General features: G+C 41.7%; 1 protein-coding gene across 1 annotated transcript in view; it reads left to right on the top strand.

Annotated features, from left to right (window-relative positions):
• LOC122564784 (protein Niban 2) overlaps positions 1 to 22232 on the top strand; it is a 195210-nt gene that overhangs the window by 83069 nt on the left and 89909 nt on the right. The window contains exon 2 of the mRNA XM_043720003.2: positions 3544 to 3674. Coding sequence (XP_043575938.1) covers positions 3544 to 3674 — 131 coding nt within the window. The remainder of the gene's footprint in view (positions 1 to 3543; positions 3675 to 22232) is intronic.

Genomic DNA, 22232 nt, shown 5'->3' on the forward strand with positions numbered 1-22232 from the left:
TGTGATTAAGAGCAGTAACTGAATCTCTTGTTTCTCTCATTTTGGTTCAAGTTTCTCACTTCACTAGAAGATCTGAATTAAAAGATGGCTTGTAACTTAATCACCCAATATCCCATTATGCATATTGAATGGTAATCATCAGATCTTGTTACAATATTTGACATTGGTTTGTTATCCAACCTCTTAATTTCCTGGAGATGGCGTCCACATGCCTGTTAAGTGGATGGGAACTAGGAAGGTGTTCAAATTACATTGGTATAATATGACTGAACTTGTCAGATTGGTGTAACTGTAAACAGCATCATACATATGACCAAGTAGTAACAAAGGCTGCATTTGTGCTCCATTACAGTTCTAGAACATTCCTGTACAGGTCCCAGGAAATTGGACTGTTGTTCTATCAACTTCATTAAAGGGCCAACACCTGGAATGCTGTGCCTGCAAGAGAATGACTGTCTTGAATTCAACTTCCAGCCTTGTTTATACTGTCCTTGTGTTGATGAAACCCTATTGTAGGATAAAACTGAAGGAGCGTACAAGAAAATTACTAGCTGTTTATTCACCAATTTGATTGTTGATCTCATGGCATTCAAGTTTGCCAGTTAAACAAAGTGGAAGTGCTGTTCTGTACTAAAAATACACTGAAGGGGATTGGCTTGAGGATTGTTTTTTAAAAAAAAGAAAATTGGCCATCTTGTTGACTGAGCCACTAAAAGGCTACAAATTATGCTCAGTTTTGATTTATTTGAAAGTAGTTTTTTTTTTAAAAAAGAGATTTGGCTGGTTTGCATCCTAATCCAAACTTTCTTTCAACTGTTTATTTTTTTCGCATTGCACAAAAATGCTGAGTCAACAGTTCATCAGTGCCATTTCTCCAGTTTGCTGGGTGTTAGAAAGAGGTGGCTGTGGGATGTGCACTGATGTGTGCAATATCTAATTAGACAGTCAAGTCACCATAGTCTTACCAGCCCATTGGGCTGCTGTCTCATTAGAGAGACCACTGGTTGCGATTGAATCTAAGGGCCACTATAGCTCAGGCGGAAGGAGGAAATAAGGAGGAGAGTTCTTCATGGTAACCTCAGCTAGTGATGGGAATTGAACCTATGCTGTTGGCATCGATACTGCGTTGCAACCAACCATCCAGCCAACTGAGCTAAACTGACCCCCGTCACTAAGGATCAGGCAGTTTTCCTTGAGCACTGTTAAACTGTAAAGGAACTGGGAACAATTTACTCTTGATCACAAGTATTGAAAAACTATCACCATTCCACTTATAAAGTTTGGAAATAGTTTGCAGTTTCACAACTTCATTGTCTCTGACGTGATATTAGAACTATTTTTATCCTGTACCAGAGCTCCATGTGACTGTTGGAATTTTTTGAAGAGGTAACAAGTAGGTTAGACCAGGGAAACCCAGTGGATGTGGTCTATCTAGACTTTCAAAAGGCCTTTGATAAGGTGCCACACGGGAGGCTGCTGAGCAAGGTGAGGGCCCATGCTGTTCGAGGTGAGCTGCTGGGATGGATTGAGGATTGGCTGTCTAACAGAAGGCAGAGAGTTGGGATAAAAGGTTCTTTTTCAGAATGGCAGCCGGTGATGAGCGGTGTCCCGCAGGGTTCGGTGCTGGGGCCACAGCTGTTCGCATTATATATTAATGATTTGGATGAGGGAACCGGGGGCATTCTAGTGAAGTTTGCTGATGATACGAAGTTAGGTGGACAGGCAGGTAGTACTGAGGAAGTGGGGAGGCTACAGAAGGATCTAGACAGGTTGGGAGAGTGGTCCAGGAAATGGCTGATGGAATTTAACGTGAGCAAGTGCGAGGTCTTGCACTTTGGCAAAAAGAATAAAAGCATAGACTACTTTCTAAATGGTGAGAAAATTAATAAAGCCAAAGCACAAAGGGAACTGGAAGTGCTAGTCGAGGATTCTCTAAAGGTAAACATGCAGGTTGAGTCCGTGATTAAGAAAGCGAATGCAATGTTGTCAATTATCTCAAGAGGGTTGGAATGTAAAAGCAGAGATGTACTACTAAGACTTTGTAAAGCTCTGGTTAGGCCCCATTTGGAGTACTGTGTCCAGTTTTGGTCCCCACACCTCAGGAAGGACATACTGGCACTGGAACGTGTCCAGCGGAGATTCACACGGATGATCCCTGGAATGACAGGTCTAACATATGAGGAACGGCTGAGGATACTGGGATTGTATTCGTTGGAGTTTAGAAGATTAAGGGGAGACTTAATAGAGACGTACAAAATAATACATGCCTTGGAAAAGGTGGATGCTAGGAAATTGTTTCCGTTAGACGAGGAGACTAGGACCCGTGGACACAGCCTTAGAATTAGAGGGGGTCATTTCAGAACAGAAATGCGGAGACATTTCTTCAGCCAGAGAGTGGTGGGCCTGTGGAATTCATTGCCACGGAGTGCAGTGGAAGCCGGGACGCTAAATGTCTTCAAGGCCGTGATTGATAGATTCTTGTTGTCTAGAGGAATTAAGGGCTACGGGGAGAACGCTGGTAAGTGGAGCTGAAATGCGCATCAGCCATGATTGAATGGCGGAGTGGACTCGATGGGCCAAATGGCCGGCCTTCCACTCCTATATCTTATGGTCTTATGGACTGTCATGCACACTATAAGGATTGAGCCTGCTCAAAAGTGCACCCTGCATTCCTCCAAACCTGAATTCAGACCTGAATCAAAATAAAACCGCAAACTGCAGATGCTGGAGATGGAGAAAACTCCACTTTCTCTCTATAGTTGCTGCCAGACCTGCTGAGTTTCTCTACCAATGTTAATTCTTATTTTAGATCGAAGTAAGGTCTATGTATTTTCACTAATTATTAATTGCGCTCTACATCACACAGGTAGTACTTCCAAGCTGTTCCTTAAAATTTACCCTCTCGATTGCATAATGTTTTGGGCTTGAATGTTTATTATCCAGGTCAATCATATTCCCAAAACCTGAGTTATTTTGTCAACTTGTCTGGGTAGTTCTGCCTGTATTCCATGAGATCTATCTTTGCTATCCAGTTTCCCATGAGGAATCTTGTTGAACGCCTTACTGAAGTCCGTATAGATCACATCTACTGCTCTGCCCTCATTAATTCTCTTTGTTACTTCAAAAAACCCAATCAAGTTTGAGACAAGATTTCCCACGCTCAAAGCCATGTTGACTATCCCTAATCAGTCTTTGCCATTCCAAATACATGTACATCCTCTCTCTCTCTCAGGATTCCCTCCAACAACTTGCCCATGCATGGCCCATAATATTCAGGGTGATGACACAGGGAAATGAAGAGAATTTCAGGTTGAACAATGGCAGTGTGTAACATTTGAGAGCTCCACCATTTTTCTCTTTAACTGAAATTTCTATTTTGGTGTAAAATTATTTCTAATGAAAATGAGGTATTTTGAAATATTTCAAGTTCTCAACTGCCTAAAAGTTATAAATGAACAGATTTTTCATTGTTTCGATATGTGTATGTGGGAGAATTACATTGTTTCCAACTGTACTCAGTTTTGTATCACTCTTCTTTTTCAGAAAGGACTGGTAAGATTCTGGATGAGTTTTTCCAGTTCTATGAGGAGCAGTATCCATTAGCTCTCTTCAATAAGATCCGGTATGAGGTTGAAGAAAATGGTGGACCGCAGCCTCAACTTCTTCAAAGAAAGGCAAGTAAAATGCAACATTGCTTTTTTTTTGACTTGCCTGTCGCTTGAGCACCTGCAAATTTCAAATCTTCAGGAAGGAGGGTCAATGAGCGACTTGCACTAAAATAGAGGAGAGTTGGGCAGGGATGAAGAACTAAAATTAAATTTGGGGTTGCAAGATAATATAATTTTGTGGCTGGGAGGAAGCTCTGTAATGTATTATTCTGATATTTGAAAGAGAAGTGACATATTTTATGTCCAGAGCAATATTTTGAATGATGGTGTGTACCCTCTTAATGCCCAATGTTGCACCTAATTGGGTGAAATATACAATCTGGATAAAATAATGCTAATGTTGTAACATGGCCCTTTTAAATATCCTATATTCTGACAGGTATCCACTGGTACAGAATTCACATCATTCCTCACATAATCTAGTCAGATATTCATGAGGTAACTGTAAACAAATAAGCAGGGAACAGCATCCATGAAATCTTGTTTAATGTCACGTGTCATCTGCCATCCTTTAATCCACAACTGTGCGTTTTGGTCTTTTTTGTGCTAATGGCCTATTGAGGGGTGGGGGGGGAAGCTAATTTGAGTTGGCGTACCTGTGTAGAGTGTTGGGATGTATTTGATTAAAGCTGCATTCTCTCACGTACTCAATTACATGAGTACAGTGAAAAGTGTGCCATATCACCATGTACAGCACCACCTTAGGTACAAGTCATTACACAGAGAAACAAAGTTAGAAGTAAAGCATTACTATTGTTCTTGGTATAAGTAGAAAAATAAAGAAATAAAGTTAAATGTTTACATTACGGTCCTTTGTAATGTTAAGTGGAAAATAAAGGAAGTTATGTACTGTAGTTATCTAGTTTAATCAAAGGTGATGACAAATATACAAAAGAGTAAGCCATAAAGCCCACTGAACCTGCTTTACAATATAATATTAGAGCAACCTGTACGTCATCAACCCCATTCTTCCATGTTATTCTTCTAGTTCTTAACATTGGGACATTGATTTTCAGATATTATTGGTGGAGGGATTAATATAACTTTATGGGGAAATCATTCTCCTTTATTTTCGGAAATTTAATATACATTTTTTCTTTAGGTGTTGTGATTAATTTGTGCTAGCAGGGTGTGAATGTTTGAGTATAAAAACATATTAGTTTTTTTAAAGAATATGGGATGTTAAACGGAACTCCATATTTCAAGAAGTAAAGAATTGATATACTTATTAGAAACAATTAGGACCTTACCATTAAGTGTACAAGTCCTGCTAAGATTTGCTTTCCCAAAATGCAGCACCTCGCATTTATCTGAATTAAACTCCATCTGCCACTTCTCAGCCCATTGGCCCATCTGGTCAAGATCCTGTTGTAATCTGAGGTAACCCTCTACGCTGCCCACTACACCTCCAATTTTGGTGTCATCTGCAAACTTACTAACTGTACCTCTTATGCTCGTGTCCAAATCATTTATGTAAATGACAAAAAGTAGAGGACCCAGCACCGATCCTTGTGGCACTCCACTGGTCACAGGCCTCCAGTCTGAAAAACAACCCTCCACCACCACCACCACCCACCCTCTGTCTTCTACCTTTGAGTCAGTTCTGTATCCAAATGGTGAGGTTCTCCTTGTATTCCATGAGATCTAACCTTGCTCACCAGTCTCCCATGGGGAACCTTGTCGAACACCTTACTAAAGTCCATATCTACCACTTTGCCCTAATCAATCCTCTTTGTTACTTCTTCAAAAAACTCAATCAAGTTAGCCAGAAGATTATTGTTTCAGATCCCATGTCTGATTCTGACCCAATCAGAATAGGTGCTGAATTCAGAGGCACTATCCTTTTGCGAAATCAATTTTGAGATCCTTGCCTCCCCTTCCTATTCAATCCATGGTTTTGAGCATCTCCTGGTACTATGTTAAAAGACAGGTGTTTCTCTCGACTTTTGTCTGATACTTGCCTTCCAACAACAACATCACTGCAACAGTTAAACATTGTAGCTTTGTCCCTATCCCTCCGACATCTGTTCATGATATAATTGGTAGAGGACAGAAGCCCATGCTTCTCAATAACTTACAGATGTACAGCACCCTCCAAAACCATGTAAATGTGGCTTCCGGTGTAAGACAAAATGTTCATCCAACTAACTGCCTTGTCACCAGAATGGCATCTGTGTGGTAGCAGACTGAGAGTTTTCAAGAAGCACAGTACTGATGCTCTGAGTGCTGCCTGAAAGAGCAGATTGTGAAGCAGTGATTTGTCATCAGAAAGTAGGTGAATAACAAAGAGCAACAGCTTGTAGTAATCACACAACTTGACTAAACCTTTCTCCCTCTAATGTTTTGTACTGTATACCAAATGAGTACTCCTCGCCTTCCTGTGAGAGTATTCAGTTGTTTCACACTGCACTGGCTTCAGTCTGACTGTGGTTGCAGAAAGACTTTCCTGGGTTCCAGGCCACGTCATTAGCAGGAGATGAATGAGCTGCATCTTTCTGAGATCATTGTGGGCAGGAGGCGTGGTGGAACAAGACTGAACTGGGTTGCAGATGACATTTTTTATTCTATTACTGCACTGGGGGACAGTCACCGTTTCGCTACAATTTTGACATTAGATTAGATTACTTACAGCTGGAAACAGGCCCTTTGGCACAACAAGTCCACACCGACCCTCTGAAGAGCAGCCCACCCAGACCCATTCCCCTACATTTACCCCTTCACCTAACACTACGGGCAGTTCACCTAATCTGCACACCTTTGGACTGTGGGAGGAAACCGGAGACACTGGAAGAATTTGCAAACTCCACACAGGCAGTTACCCGAGGCGGGAATTGAACTCTGGTCCCTGGTGCTGTGAGGCAGCAGTGCTAACCACTGCGCCACCGTGCAGCCCCAGATGTTGTGAATTGACCCATTTTTAAAGCATTGTGCTGGTGTTGAATTTCAAAAAACGAGTGTTTTATATAGTGTCTTTCATGACCATAGGCCATCTTGAGTTATGGGAAGCTAAGGAATGAAAGATTTAGTATTTCAAACAATTCCTTGGGAAGTTTACCTCAGTTGATTGATGGGCATGCATGGAAACTTGGGGCAGATATTTTCCCACTCCAATAGGCACTAGAAATGTTTTTTTTTTTAAAAAAGTCCAGGCATTTGTCTTTGTGTGGAATGTTTTGCTTGTTAGTATTTGACATCTGGAAATTGAAAATAAGCTGCTAGTAAAGTTTTTTTTTGAAAAAATGTAATGGTGTATAAGCTGTCAAAGAAATTGGCACTTAAAAAGTTAAAAGACCTTGAAGTAGTCACTGACTCCAAGGAGTGCACTGGACTCCGAGAAGCAGGAGCCACAGAAGAAAGGCCACCTGAGAAAACACATCTCGAGTCTGCTAATACCCAGATAACTGAAAGCATCTGCCTCCTTGGCTCTGAGGCAGTCTGTTTTTTTTTCCCAGTGGCCTTTCAACAACATTGTGAACAGTTATTGCACTCTGCCCAGGCACATCAGCAGATATGACCCTGGATTAATCCCCGACTCACCATCCCAAATGCTTGCTCCACAGGGTAAACCTGGCCCAATTAGTGTGAAAAGTAAGTTGAGGCTTTTCCGATTGGAGGTTATTAATTCAGCTTGAGTGTTGATTTTTTTTTTTGGATGCTCTAGTTCTGCAGTTATTTATGGAGACTCTCTGGGGAGAGCCATTTGTCAATTGTTGAACGTAAGTTTGATCTGAATTGACCTGTTAGGTTTCTCAACAAAGATGGAAGGCTAATGCCATTTTCAAACAGTGCAAAGGAACTAAACTTCAATTTCAACAGAACTACCAGGGTGCAGAAGGAGGCCATTCAGTCCCACGTGCCTGAAATAGTTCTACTATCTAATGCCAAACTCTTCTCTCCTCCGCATATCCCTGCACATCATTCCTTCCATAAAACCATCCAACATCCTCTGGAATGCCTCAATCCTCATTTCCAGGGCCATCACATTCTATACCCTCCCTACTGGCTGAATGAGAAAAAGGTTTTTCTCACATCTCTTCATCACACAGGCATGACCATTTGCACATCATTTTAAATCCATGCTCCTACGATTTTTTTTTTTCTCCTCTCTCCTACAAATGGAAGCAGCTCCTTTCTATCTACTTTGTCCAGTCCGTGCACAGTTTGGAAAACTGTAGTCTGATCTCTCCTCATCTGCTTCTCCCCTGGGAGAACAGTCTGGATTCTTCAGTCAATTCTCATAACTAGAGTTTTTCATTCCTGGAACCATTCTAGTTATTCATTTCTGTACTTTCTGCATGAAAATGTTCACATTCTTCCTTTTAATGTGGGACCTACAACCTGTTTAGCCATCTTCAATTTATTTGTTCAATTTGGAAGGGATAGTGTGGTCCCGTTGCTTTTTATTTGTACTCCATCCTATTAAATGGACCACATTTTAAAGGGAGAAGACTGATTTGGTTCCTTACTTCTCCTGGTCTCTGTTTCCTGTGTGGCCTCAGCCATTGTTGTCGTCCATGGGTTGATGAAGCATAGGTCTGCCCTAGGTGTGTTTCTGCCAGGCCTTTGCTAACAAATTGGAGGTTGGGATATTTTGTTCCTCCATGTCAGCCAAGTCAATTTGCACACTCAAAGCTTCTTAACGGATGAGAGGTTTTGGCATTGAGTTTTCTGATCAGATTGCAAAAATCGTAAAAATGCTGTGCGGCATATATTCAACAATTCTCCTGGACAGACTTGTTATCCACGCCTTTGTTGATCTGCTCTTCTCTCTGCACTCTATCTTCACCTAATAGTGTACTCCCTTCCCCCCCCCCCCCAACAACACTCATGCACGCATCTCTCTCTCGCACGCATCTCTCTCTCGCACGCATCTCTCTCTCGCACGCATCTCTCTCTCGCACGCATCTCTCTCTCGCACGCATCTCTCTCTCGCACGCATCTCTCTCTCGCACGCATCTCTCTCTCGCACGCATCTCTCTCTCGCACGCATCTCTCTCTCGCACGCATCTCTCTCTCGCACGCATCTCTCTCTCGCACGCATCTCTCTCTCGCACGCATCTCTCTCTCGCACGCATCTCTCTCTCGCACGCATCTCTCTCTCGCACGCTCTCGCTCTCGCTCTCGCTTGCGCTCTCGCTCGCTCATGTCCGCCTAAATGCCAACATCCCTCTAGTTACCGTCGTATGAAAAAGGTACCTTTTACAGCGTGTGGTGAATAGCAGTCTTTGAATGGCAGTTGGTGCTTTCTCTGGCTAACTGTCCAAAATAGCTCCAAATATCAGATCGTTGGTGTGATGTTGTCAAAACAGTAAAATTCAAATTCGCTGAAACATGCAACATCTGGCTGTAACCTAGATACCTCAGTTATTTTTACAGCAGTTCTAATTTAAACTGGTTAAATTATACCCTTGATACTGTAACCCAATCGAATTTGAATTTTACTGTTTTGACAGCATCTCACCAATGATCTGATGTTTGGGGTATTTAAAAAGGCAGCCATTTTGGACAGTTAGCCAGAGAAAGGACCAACTGCCATTCAAATACTGCTATTCACCACACTCTCTGTCAAAGGTACCTTTTTCATATGAAACATCTTTGCAGCAGAAGACAGAAGATGACCCAGGGAGATCTACAAGCAGAGGAAAACTGACACTGGAGATGAAAGCCACTGCCTGTTTTTGAAAATTAAGTTGCTGTAAATTTAATGTTCACTTTTAGAGTTAAAATTGGTATTTCTTCTTTAAATAATGGAATTTGGGTAGCTCTGTCACTCATACTTTAACAGATTATGTGGCAAGGTGATCTTGTGTGTGCTTGGTTTAATTAGTACAAGGGTTTACCACCATGTCGTAACAGTAGAGTATCATCCAGTTGGATTGAAACCATAGATTTAGTTCAAAAATAGCCAAGGTGGCAGGGTGCAACAGGCATCATCTCTGACAAGAACAGAAATTGCTGGGGGGAAACTCAGTAGGTCTGGTAGCATCTGTAGAGAGAAAGCAGAGTTTACATTTCAGGTCCAATGACCCTTCTTCAGAACTGGCGATCACTTTGAATGTTAACTCTGCTTTCTTTCCACAGATGATGCAAGACCTGCTGAGTTTCCCCAGCAATTTCGGTTTTTGTTTCCAATTTTCAGCAATCTGCAGTTTTAAAGATATTGACTGTCTGTGGAATCACATTTCAAAAAATAAAATCGAAAGAACTGCGAAAGCTGGAAATCGGAAACAAAATGAATTTCTAGAAAGCTCAGTTGGTCTGGTAGCATCTATGGAGAGAAATCAGAGCTAACATTTCAGATACAGTGACCCTTCGTCAGAACTGATGGTAACTAGAGGCGTTTATGCGGATGTGGGTGTGTGCTTGCTAGCTTTCAGCACACACCTTCAACTTCATAACACTAGTCCTGAATGTCATTTTCTTTCAACTGCGGTAGTATTTTATCAAAAAGATTCAATGGTATTGGAGCGCAAGACAGTTTTGGAATTTTCCACTGTTTGATTCATGCCACAAGATCTGACGATTGTCATGCAACTGCATTTGGCAGATGAGTTAGTCTGGTAGGTTGTGTTTTGTTCTCATACAATTAAGAGTTTGTTCACAAATATGCAGTTAGGTTGAAGTTGTGCATAACCTGTCCAGTATTATTTAACTTGACACAATTTTAAAAAAATTAAGTGAATAGAGAACTTGATGCCACTATTTTATTGATTCAGCCAGTGATTCTTACACAAAGAACAGCAAATTGTATTCAAGCAAGTCAAGTCTTTAGCCTATTGTCTTTTTGTATTACTTCAGGCTAAGAAAGCAATGCCAGTTTCAAAAAACCTCTTTATAATGCGTATATTTTCTTTTTTTACGATGTGAACATTGCAGGGTAGGCTGCCAGATTCTGGATCAGTGGTGCTGGAAGAGCACAGCAGTTCAGGCAACATCCAAGGAGCTTCGAAATCGACGTTTCGGGCAAAAGCCCTTCATCAGGAATAAAGGCAGTGAGCCTGAAGGGTGGAGAGATAAGCTAGGGGAGGGTGGGGGTGGGGAGAGAGTAGCATAGAGTACAATGGGTGAGTGGGGGAGGAGATGAAGGTGATAGGTCAGGGAGGAGAGGGTGGAGTGGACAGGTGGAAAAGGAGCCAGGCAGGTCGGACAAGTCCAGACAAGTCACGGGGACAGTGCTGAGCTGGAAGTTTGAAACCAGGATGAGATGGGGGAAGGGGAAATGAGGAAGCTGTTGAAGTCCACATTGATGCCCTGGGGTTGAAGTGTTCCAAGGCGGAAGATGAGGCGTTCTTCCTCCAGGCGTCTGGTGGTGAGGGAGCGGCGGTGAAGGAGGCCCAGGACCTCCATATCCTCGGCAGAGTGGGAGGGGGAGTCGAAATGTTGGGCCACGGCGTGGTTGATTGGTGCGGGTGTCTTGGAGATGTTCCCTAAAGCGCTCTGCTAGGAGGCGGCCAGTCTCCCCAATGTAGAGGAGACCGCATCGGGAGCAACAGACCATCTTTAATTGTCCTTAAAGAAACTGGCTTACTCAGCCTTTTTAGTGTGTAATTCAGAATCACATTTTTGGGGGCTCTGGACTCTTGGCCAGGTCAAGTAAGGATTCCTTTCCCTAAATGACATTCTTACCCAGACTAAGTCACCCTTCATAAACCAAATGGTTTTTACAGCAACGGATGATGTTTGCCATTACTGAGACTCTGAAGTTAGCTTTATGTTCCAGGATTATTAATGAAATTTAAATTTCATCAGCTACCTGCTGGGACCTGAACATATCTGCCAGAACGTTAGTTTCATCCAGTTACATTACCCCATACTATCATTTTCCATACGAAAAGGAAGTAATGTCAGAATACTGTTGCTCTATGCCAATTTTCCTCATAACTTGGCAAGTGGTTTTGGTTGCCTCTGTTGGAATTTCACTGATATTTTACTGATTGTCAGTGCAGTTTCCTAAATATGGAATATAAATTTGTGCACAGTCATTCCTCATTGGAATAAATTCTGGATCAGGGCCTCAAACACACAATTTATGTTCTGAACTAGGAAGTTGTTGAAACCTTTAATGACTCCCCATTCCCATTCCCCTTCCTACTTTTGAAAACCGTTCTACAATTTGTCCCAACAGTGTAGCAAGGCCTTCTCCATGCTTGGCTTGGAAAAAAAAACTCAAATCCTCTTGAATTTATCATTTTCAAGATGTCATTTTGGAGGACTTTGAACGAATTGTTGCTAGACTTCCTTTTGACTGACTGAGTTGATCAGCTCATGACCTTTCCCTTTTTCACTAGACACTTGTAACAGATGGCAAAAGGTTCAGCTTCAGAAGCGATTCAGTTCAAGATTGCATTTAAACAGTGTACCTTTTTTGTGCATCTCGATGTCCATAACTGATACAATTTCTTACTTTTCAATTGCAGTGAATGTGACCAAAAATGGCAGCTGTTTATACATACTAAGATCTCACTGCTGGCGAGGTGACTCATCAGTTGTTGTCTTTGCAAAGGTGGATGTCGGATGTTTCTAGCTTTGCAATGCTGCTGTTTGTTGAGTAGCTAGTGTGCTGGATTAACATCTCACATCAAGTCAAGCCTCCTCCAACTTTTCAGTTTGGGGGACTGTGCCAGTGGCTCAGTGGTTAGCACTGCTGCCTCACAACACCAGGGACCTGGATTTGATTTCACCCTCTGGTGACTGTCTATGCGGAGTTTGCACAGACATTCTCCCTGTGCCTTTGTGCGTTTCCTCCAGGTGCTCCGGTTTCCTCGCACAGTCCATAGGTATGCAGGTTAGGTGGATTGGCCATGTTAAATTGCCCCATAGTGTCCAGGGATGTGCAGGCTAAACAGATTAGTCATGGAAAATGCAGGTTATAGGGATAATGTAGTCAGATGAGTCTGGGTGGGATGCTCTTTTGGAGGGCTAGTGTGGACTTGATGGACCGAATGGCCTCTTTCCACATGGTAAGGATTCCAAAAACAGATTAAGATTTGTGTGGATTTTATGGTATTTTGATCAGGTGAAGGAGATAATACAAATTTTCTGCAAAACAAGTTCCTTATTGAAGTTATGTAAAACTGGCAGCTACTGCAGCAGAGATTGTTGCAGATTCAGTATATGTACCAAGCTGTTCCAGGAACTCTGAGCCCATCCTTTTACTAATGGGGAATCAGATACCGCTGTTTCCTTCAGAAACTGCTGGTTATTATTTGTCTTTAAAACCTAATTTATCTGATACTAGTGAATAAGCAAACAGCATTAGCAGTCACAAAATCTGAACCTAGAAAACTGCATATTTAACTCCTTGTGAACTGCACTTTATCTTGTGAACCCGCAGCTTTAGCTCTACATTTTGAGGCTGGAAAATAAGTGGATTCTTAATATTTGTGTTTGGAGTCAGAAAGTATCAAAGCGGGATGATCTAAATAGCAGTTCGGAGTCCTTGACCGGTTCCTTAACACAGTATTTTCCCATCTCAAATTCTTTGCACAACTTTGAATTGCTGCTTAAAAAATGTCTATTATTTATCATTCTTCTATTACTCTGTAACTTGTGTTTTACACTTCTTATGCACTTTGTGCCATGTACGATTGTGTAGTTTGCGCTGTCCATGTAGCACCCTCAGTCCTGGAAGAACGTTGTCTCGTTTTTACTGTATCAGTTGAAGATGCTGCATTTTGGGAAAGCAAATCTTAGCAGGACTTATACACTTAATGGTAAGGTCCTAGGGAGTGTTGCTGAACAAAGAGACCTTGGACTGCAGGTTCATAGCTCCTTGAAAGTGGAGTCGCAGGTAGATAGGATAGTGAAGGAGGCGTTTGGTATGCTTTCTTTTATTGGTCAGAGAATTGAGTACAGGAGTTGGGACGTCATGTTGTGGCTGTACTGGACATTGGTTAGGCCACTGTTGGAATATTGTGTGCAATTTTGGTCTCCTTCCTATCGAAAAGATTTTTTTTTTTTAGATTAGATTACTTAGTGTGGAAACAGGCCCTTCAGCACAACAAGTCCACACCGACCAGTCGAAGAGCAACCCACCCAGACCCATTCCCCCACATTCACCCCTTCACCTAACTACGGGCAATTTAGCATGGCCAATTCACCTAACCTGCACATTTTTGGATTGTGGGAGGAAACTGGAGCACCCAGAGGAAACCTACGCAGACACAGGGAAAATATGCAAACTCCACACAGTCAGTCGCCTGAGGCGGGAATTATACCTGGGTCTCTGGCGCTGTGAGGCAGCAGTGCTAACCACTGTGTTGCCCACAAGTTGTGAAACTTGAAAGGGTTCAGAAAAGATTTATAAGGATGTTGCCAGGGTTGGAGGAGTTGAGCTATAGGGAGAGGCTGAACAAGCTGGGGCTGTTTTCCCTGGAGCGTCGGAGGCTGAGGGGTGACCTTATACAGGTTTACAAAATTGAGGGGCATGGATAGGGTAAATAGACAAAGTATTTTCCCTGGCGTGGGGAGTCCAGAACTAGAGGGCATAGGTTTAGGGTGTGAGGGGAAAGATATAAAAGAGACCTAAGTGGCAACTTTTTCAAGCAGAGGGTGGTACGTGTATGGAATGAGCTGCCAGAGGATGTGGTGGAGGCTGGTACAATTGCAACATTTAAGAGGCATTTGGATGGGTATATGAATAGCAAGGGTTTGGAGGGATATGGGCCAGTTGCTGGTAGGTGGGACTAGATTGGGTTGGGATATCTGGTCGGCATGGATGGGTTGGACCAAAGGGTCTGTTTCCGTACTGTACATCTCTGACTCTACGGTCAAAATAAAAGCTACTCTACTCTAAAACCAAAAGATTGGAAAATTGAACTAGGTGTCTCTCTTTCACTCATGTTGCAGTTTTGTACTACTGGCTTATGTTTGTGAATTTATTTGACATATTTTGTGGTAAAACTCCAAATCTTGATTGACTAGCATTCTACAGTAGTTGGTTTCTCTAGCAGGGTGACGCTTGAGTATATTTAGTCCAACCTCAATGGTTTAAAGTTCCTTGCATTTGGTTAAAGAGTATTCTGTATCATGAGGCACCTCACCTTCACTGCTTTGAGGGCAAATAGCAATAGGCAATCAAGGATGGCCCAGCCTGTGAAAATAAAATCTTGTACTGTGTAGTGTTCTGTAAAGGGGTAAATAGTTTACATCAACCTGTTCAGTGATTTTCTTGTGTCCCTAGGAAGCAGATGGGTCTTGAAGCCCAGACTGAGGAGTAGGAACATGCACCACAAAAGCCCTTCTGTAAAAGTGTATCCTGACTGGAGGTGCTGGTGTTGGACTGGGGTAGACAAAGTTAAAAATCTCACAACACCAGGTTATAGTCCAAAGGGTTTATTTGGAAGTACAAGGTTTTGGAGCTACCTGTGGAAGAAGCAGCACTCTGAAAGCTCATACAGGTACTTCCAAATAAACCTGTTGGACTATAACCTGGTGTTGGGTTATTTTTAACTTAATCCTGACTGACTCATTTTTCTCAGTTCAACAGCATTAGCAAGTCTTGAAGCTGATAATCTGATAGTGGTAGAAGGAGTTTGTGAAGAACATTTGATGTTTTGCAGGAAGTATTTGATTGCTCTCACTTTGTTCTTCATCTTGCCATGAAATGAAAAATAACAGGAATCGACATGGGCTTGAATTCTGGGTCCATATCATGTGTTTCCTTCCTGTGTGGGCACAGGAGCACAGCTTTAAGTTTTAACAGTACTTAGCAAAATTGTGTCCTTAATGGTTAAGGTGATATGAGAAACCCATTATTTGGACAAAATGGTACAATCGTGTTTTGTATGGCATAGCAAATTACTTTGGGTGGATAATGTAGTACATATTGCTGACCACTGCGTGCCCCCCCCCCCCCCCCCCCCAACCTCAGATTTGGTGGTGGTAACCTGCAGGAAGTGGCCAGAATTGCATCCAAAGGATCATTCTCTGCGGAGACTGATGGAGTGGAGAGTGAGGGTAAGGAAGGGGTGAAGGTAAAAATGTGGGAGGTGAATCAGACTGGTCTCCACCTGACCTGCCCCTTTAACAACCCTGCCTTCTGGGTGAGATGTTAACCAAGTTCAGTGCCTCAGTGTGAAAGATCCAGTGTATTATTTTTGGGAATTCCTCTGTCCTGATCAATACTGTGTTGTGACCGGCACTTTGAGACAAATGGTCCAGTCATTCATTTTCTTGCGATGTGTGGTGACCTGCAGTAAGCAGATTGGCTGCTGTCTTTCCTGCACTTGAAATGTTGGAGGGTCTGAGGTCAAAGGGATTTAATGATGTAAATGAATTCCTTCAGCTCTTGAACACCCTCCCCCTCCCCCCCCCCCCCCCCCCCCCACTCCTGATCGGACAGTCAGTTATTTCTCCACCCTTCATCATTTTATTTATTCTAGTTTGAGATTGTGTTGAATGTTTGTGTTTACACAGATGACCAGCATGTTGTGTTTTTAATACAAGTCTTGAATGAAGTACTGTTAACTTGAGCATTTACATTTACATCTGTTTAGTGTCAGTTACCATTCTGCCCATTTGTACCTGATGGATACTGCAGCATCAATCCTGCAAATGGTGTATGGAGCTCTCGTTGTGTTTTCCAATCCACACCTCTTCCCCGACCCATCATGTGTCAAAATACCAAAAATAATATTCGGTTAACATGAGTTTAAGTTCTGTTAGTCACTAACTTGCATGCTGGCATTAACTTGTAATTGAGCTTGCATTTCACTACTTAGTCATAGAGATGTATAGCACAGAAACAGACCCTTTGGTCCAGCTCGTCCATGCCGGCCAGATATCCCAACCCAATCTAGTCCCACCTGCCAGCTCTCAGCCCATATCCCTCCAAACCCTTCCTATTCATACAACCATCGAGATGTCTTTTTAATGTTGCAATTGTACTAGCCTCCACCACTTCCTCTGGCAGCTCATTCCATGCAAGTACCACTGTCTGCAAGAAAAAGTTGCCTTTTAGGTCTCTTTTATATCTTTTCCCCTCTCGCTCTAAACCTATGCCTTCTAGTTCTGGACTCCACCCCCACCCTCCCACCCCAGGGAAAAGACTTGTCTATTTATCCTATCCATGCTTATTGGAATATTACGTCTAATGTCTAATTTATCACAAGGTGATATTTATGAATCTTTTGAATCCAAAAAGCAACATGGTTTGAATTGTCAAACTGAATCCTGTTTCCCTTCTCAGTTGTTCCAAATTACCAGTTTCCACTTTCCTCCATCTTGGTTCTTACCGTCTGACGTAATTCTGTAAGGATACTGGATATACAGCATGCAACAATCTAATGTTTAATGTTATTACAATCTGAGTTTCTGTCATTTGCAGTGTATGAAGGACATGTTGGTTTTCCAAATGTTTCAATGTATTTGATTTTCAGATTGACTCTGACTCTTTATGGCAACTTTAATTTCTCACATTCCATGAGTTTTGTTCAATGCAATGCACATGATTTTATGACCAAATGCACTCTTGTCAATAGTTTTTACAATCTCTTGATATTTGGTTTGGAGGTTTTTGTATATCTCTTAAGGTGGTTAACTATAGACGAAGCTTATTGTGACTTATTGCTGTTTGTGATTTATCTAATTGAATATCAAATTCTTGGTGAAATAAATTTCAGTTATTTGACAAAAATGTTAGCTGAAATCAAGTTAGTTGCAGTGTAGCCATTTCAAGGTTCCTATCATTTTAGTTTCATATTTCAAGCGATATTTAAAGCTGCCCATTCCATCAATACTGGTTTTCCTAAGGGTAATTGACAGAAATATGTAGAAATGACATTCTGTTGAGTAAAGGAATTGATCAAGAGTTTACCACATGATCTAAGTTACTTGTGTAAATTACCTTTTTGCAATCCTGATATTCAATACTGTCATTGACGATTGATTCCTAATGGACAGACTGAAGTGATTCACTTGGCAAGACTTGAGTTTAATTACACTGAAGCTATAAGCCTGAGGTTCAGCTGGAGATTTGCCAGGTGAAAATCTATTTACCTTGCTTGGCTCCAGCCAGGCTGAGAGTTAAAGTCTCCCTCTTTGCGCATGCCTGGATGGGTGCATGTGCAAAAAGGTATTTCAGAAGCTGCAAAATGAATTTTGAGAGAAGGGACTAGAGAATCCCTACACTCTGGGGGAAGGATTCTGCAGAGGCTGAGGGTTCCAGGAGGTCCCTTGACAACCAGGTAGAGCAGTTAGATACTGGGCTGGATCTTGTACTGCTGCAGATACCCAGTTTTGTCCCCTGTGACATGTCTTGCTCTACTTCATGTCAGACCGCACGTGGTTTTATAACTGCATTCCTCACCATATTATTCAATCTTAAATGCATTTTAAGATGCATGCATTCCTCATCTTGTTTGGAAAATAGCTTTCTTAAAAAAAAAGTCTTGTATAACAACAGAAGAACTCAGAATTACCATCAACTTTGTTCAGCTTTAACCTGTGGAAGTTTCTATTTAAAGTAGTTAAAGTCTTGATAATGGTGTATCGATTTATGTGATGTGTATTTCGGACACCTGCCTTTCAATGCCTTTTTAAATCTGGGCTGTTCATGAAGGCATTTTGGAACAGATGAAGGATTAAGTGACCAAATGGGAAAATGTTGTATGAAACTTTTTTAAAAAAAACCTAGGTAGTTGGGAATGAAATTTTGCTTCAGTTATTTTCACATAGTATGCACCAATTTCCCATGGTGGGGCGGGGGTGGGGAGTAAAAAGTAGTTTCATCCTATTTGGGTTCCCAGCAAAATCTGCTAAGTGCAGTTGCTAGGGTTGCAGTCTCTGCATGTATTCCTGGAGATGTCATGACTTCATTTAATTGTCTGGTCCCTAAATATCTGTCATTGGCCACACAATACTGCCAATTATGGTGCCCTTCCACAGCCAATTGGATAACAGATTCTTTTCCTCCATTTTTTGTTTGTTTTTCTCTCACATATTCGATATCCGTTTAGCTAAACAAACTAAAGCATTGAAGGATTTTAGTAAACAATGTGCCTCTTGTGTTTGTGTTCCTGGTAGCACTGACCTGGAAATTCTAGGGTAGTGCGACAGGTTTACCAACCATAGTGTCTTGGGAAGTTTGTTTCTGGAAACACTGCAATTGTTATTTTGGTCCTGTATGTGTGCAAATAAAAATAGTGTGGTACCTGTTGGAGTGTGGTACCTGTTGGAGTGTGGTACCTGTTGGAGTGTGGTACCTGTTGGAGTGTGGTACCTGTTGGAGTGTGGTACCTGTTGGAGTGTGGTACCTGTTGGAGTGTGGTACCTGTTGGAGTGTGGTACCTGTTGGAGTGTGGTACCTGTTGGAGTGTGGTACCTGTTGGAGTGTGGTACCTGTTGGAGTGTGGTACCTGTTGGAGTGTGGTACCTGTTGGAGTGTGGTACCTGTTGGAGTGTGGTACCTGTTGGAGTGTGGTACCTGTTGGAGTGTGGTACCTGTTGGAGTGTGGTACCTAAATTGAGCTGTCTTTTTGAGATTGAACTGGTGATCCATTACTTGGGTCTATCAGATAGAATTAAAGGTCGTTGAGAAACATTGTAAATGATCTGAAAATGGGAAGCTCTCGTGATGTGAATTCCTTTTGAAATTGAGCAGTTAAGGAATCCTAATCCTGAACTAGTCCATTGTATTCTGGGTTAATTCTCTTGAGTAAAACTCTGCAACTTTATAAATCTCTAATGCACTGGAATCCATACAGTGGAAAATTTTAAATAGAAACTGGCCTAATGTTGCACAGCTTCCAAATATGGTGCTGTTTGAAGCCTTGCCTTGCCTTGGGGATGTCAAGATGCCGTGCTGAGGTCTGGGTTAGGATCAGTAACTTGAATGGCGAATCTTTTCCTCGATTGCCAGTCTACTTAAAATGAGCAGCGAGGTTTGCTCGCCCTTACCATGACGATCACCTTGCTTCCAAAAAATGATTGAGAATAAATACAAAATACTTGGAATTAGTTTGAAGATTAAACTTGTTTTAAGCCTTTTGTTCTGTCCTTTCGGTGCTAGTTGAACTTTGAACTACCGTATTAAACAGCAGCAGCTGTTTAACCACCACCTTGAAGCTAAAGAAGGATTCTAGATCTCTGGTAAGTCAGATAGGAGCTGAGGGAGAAAGACATTTGTTTCCCCACTGTTCATTCTTGAACATTCAATCCTGGTCTCCCTTCTATAGAAAGGACATTGTGAAACTTGAAAGTGTTCAGAACAGATTTTAGGAGGATTGTACTAGGGTTGGAGAGAGAGGTTGAATAAGCTAGGGCTGTTTTCCCTGGAGTGTCTGAGGTTGAGGGGTGACCTTTATGGAGGTTTATAAAATCATGAGGAATATTGATAGGATACATAGACGAAGTCTCTTCTCTGGGTTGAGGGAGTCCAGAACTAGAGGGCATAGGTTTAAGGTGAGAGGGGAAAGTTTAAGATGAATCTGAAGGGTAACTTTTTCAGACAGAGAGGGTAGTGCATGTATGGAATACCAGAGGAAGTGGTGGAGGCTGGTACAAATACAGCATTTAAAAGGCATCACCTTTAATATACCCACCTTTGGATGGGTATATGAATAGGAAGGGCTGAGAGAGGCATGGGCCAGGTTCTGGCACAGTGGCTCAGTTTTTAGCACTGTTGCCTCAGATGGATTAGTATGGCATTTACTAGCACATTTTTTTGTGAATGTTCAGCTGAAATTCTGAAAAGCAATAGTCCTTGTTGGTAAAATTAAATTACGCCCTAACTTAATGTTCTAGACCGGCTAATAACGAAGGAATAAGTGTAAGTGGACTGTATGTGAGATTTGAGGTTTTGGGCCTGCACTGCTATTTGTAGACCATATTATAGTCAAGTCACTATTGTCTCATTGGAACATAGGGCTGCTGTTTTATTAAAGACAACTGGTGATGGTTTAACCTGAGGGTCACCTTGCCTCAGGCAGGGAGAGGTTGAGAAGGAGAGTCCTTCATGGTAACCTTAGCCGGTGCAGGAATTGAGCCCACGCTGTTGGCATCACTCCACATTACAAATCAGCTGTCCAGCCAGCTGAACTGACTCCATTTGGCATTATAACCTTAGCATCTTTTGAAATACTCCAGTTTATATTGCGTTCTCAAAGAAGTCTGTATTTCTGCTCTGATTTCTGTATGGGTAATATGAGAGACTTTGCTTCAATTTGAAATCTGACTGAGCTGTGAACATTTTGACTCATTACCACCATGTCACAGGAAACTTGTCTAAAGTAGGAATATGACTAATAATGGCTCATCCACATTTGCAGCTTTGTATACTAGCAAGAGCGCAGCTGTACATTTGGGAAATGTGGAGCCATCAGAGCAGTCCGATGACTTATTGGCATGACCTGTGAAATAAATTGACATCCAACAAGAAGGAAGTATTTGTTTAACATGGGCGTTTGCCTTCCTTCCTGTCATGAGCTAATTTAATTACTTGAGTTTTGGGTGGGGTTAATTCAGTGGAAGATGGTTCATTTTATTCTTTGCTGTGGATGGATGGGAGAAGAGAGAACGACTCAGTCAGCATTAGTTTGCTTGAGTGAAGTGATTTTAAAGTAGGGTCGCAGGGAACATTGTGGCATAAACCAACCCAGTTCAAGGAATGATTTAGAGATGCCGGTGTTGGACTGGGGTGTGCAGTTCAAGGAACTTTATGGTGCTGAAAAACATAACTCTTAATAAAATAATGCGGGGAGGTTGGGAGAAGGGATTGAGAACAAGGAAGTAATTATTGATGGAAATTAACAAACATTTTATTAAAAGATTTTTATTGCATTTTTGCCAATTCTGAATGTTATCCAAAGGCAGATAAAAATGTAATTGAACTAACAGCTCTTAAATAGGCTTGAACAAAGATCCATCCCTTTGTGGTGGTAGGTCAGTTGAGTTCTTTTATGGTACATGACTGTAGGATGTTTTTGTGATTAAATCTCATGATTCCAATCCCTTTTCTTTTTCTCTTCTGAAACTGAAATCTCGAGGCTTTTGTCCTATGACTTGGACATCAGTGGTTATGGAGGAGAACAATAGCACTAACTGTAAATTCAGCTACAGATGTCCCAGAATATCTTCCATTTCATTCTGAAAGGGACAACAGCATGACTTGTACTTACTGCACTTTTTTAAAAAGCGCAGTATAAGTTCTGAGGTGCTTCCCAGGAGCATTGTAAATAGCATTGTTGAGCCACATCGGCAGATCTTATGCCATACAACCCAAATGTTAGCCAGAGAGATTTTAAAATATGCCTTAAAGGAGGAAAGTGAGATAATCAAGTTCACACAACTTAAACTTTTAAATTTTTATGCAAAAGTGGGTCCAGAATTTTGTGAAAGTGGAATGAGAGTATTGAAGTTTCAAAGTTTATTTCCAGTGGTGGTGGGTTAGCTGTGCCCTGTAATGTTTTACTTTTTGACATGTTTCATTTTCCAGAGTTTTGAGGTTACTGTAATCCTGACTTCTGAAGCTCATTCTGAAAGGGATTCCTTTGAACTCTGAAAATAAAAGTGCATATGCCGAATCAAATTTGATTGAACTTTTCCATAACCAAAAGATCCCACACT

Source organism: Chiloscyllium plagiosum, unplaced genomic scaffold, assembly GCF_037043375.1.
Source record: "Chiloscyllium plagiosum isolate Xiang-an unplaced genomic scaffold, Cpla_swu_hap1 HiC_scaffold_21, whole genome shotgun sequence".
NCBI classification, from domain to species: Eukaryota; Metazoa; Chordata; class Chondrichthyes; order Orectolobiformes; family Hemiscylliidae; genus Chiloscyllium; species Chiloscyllium plagiosum.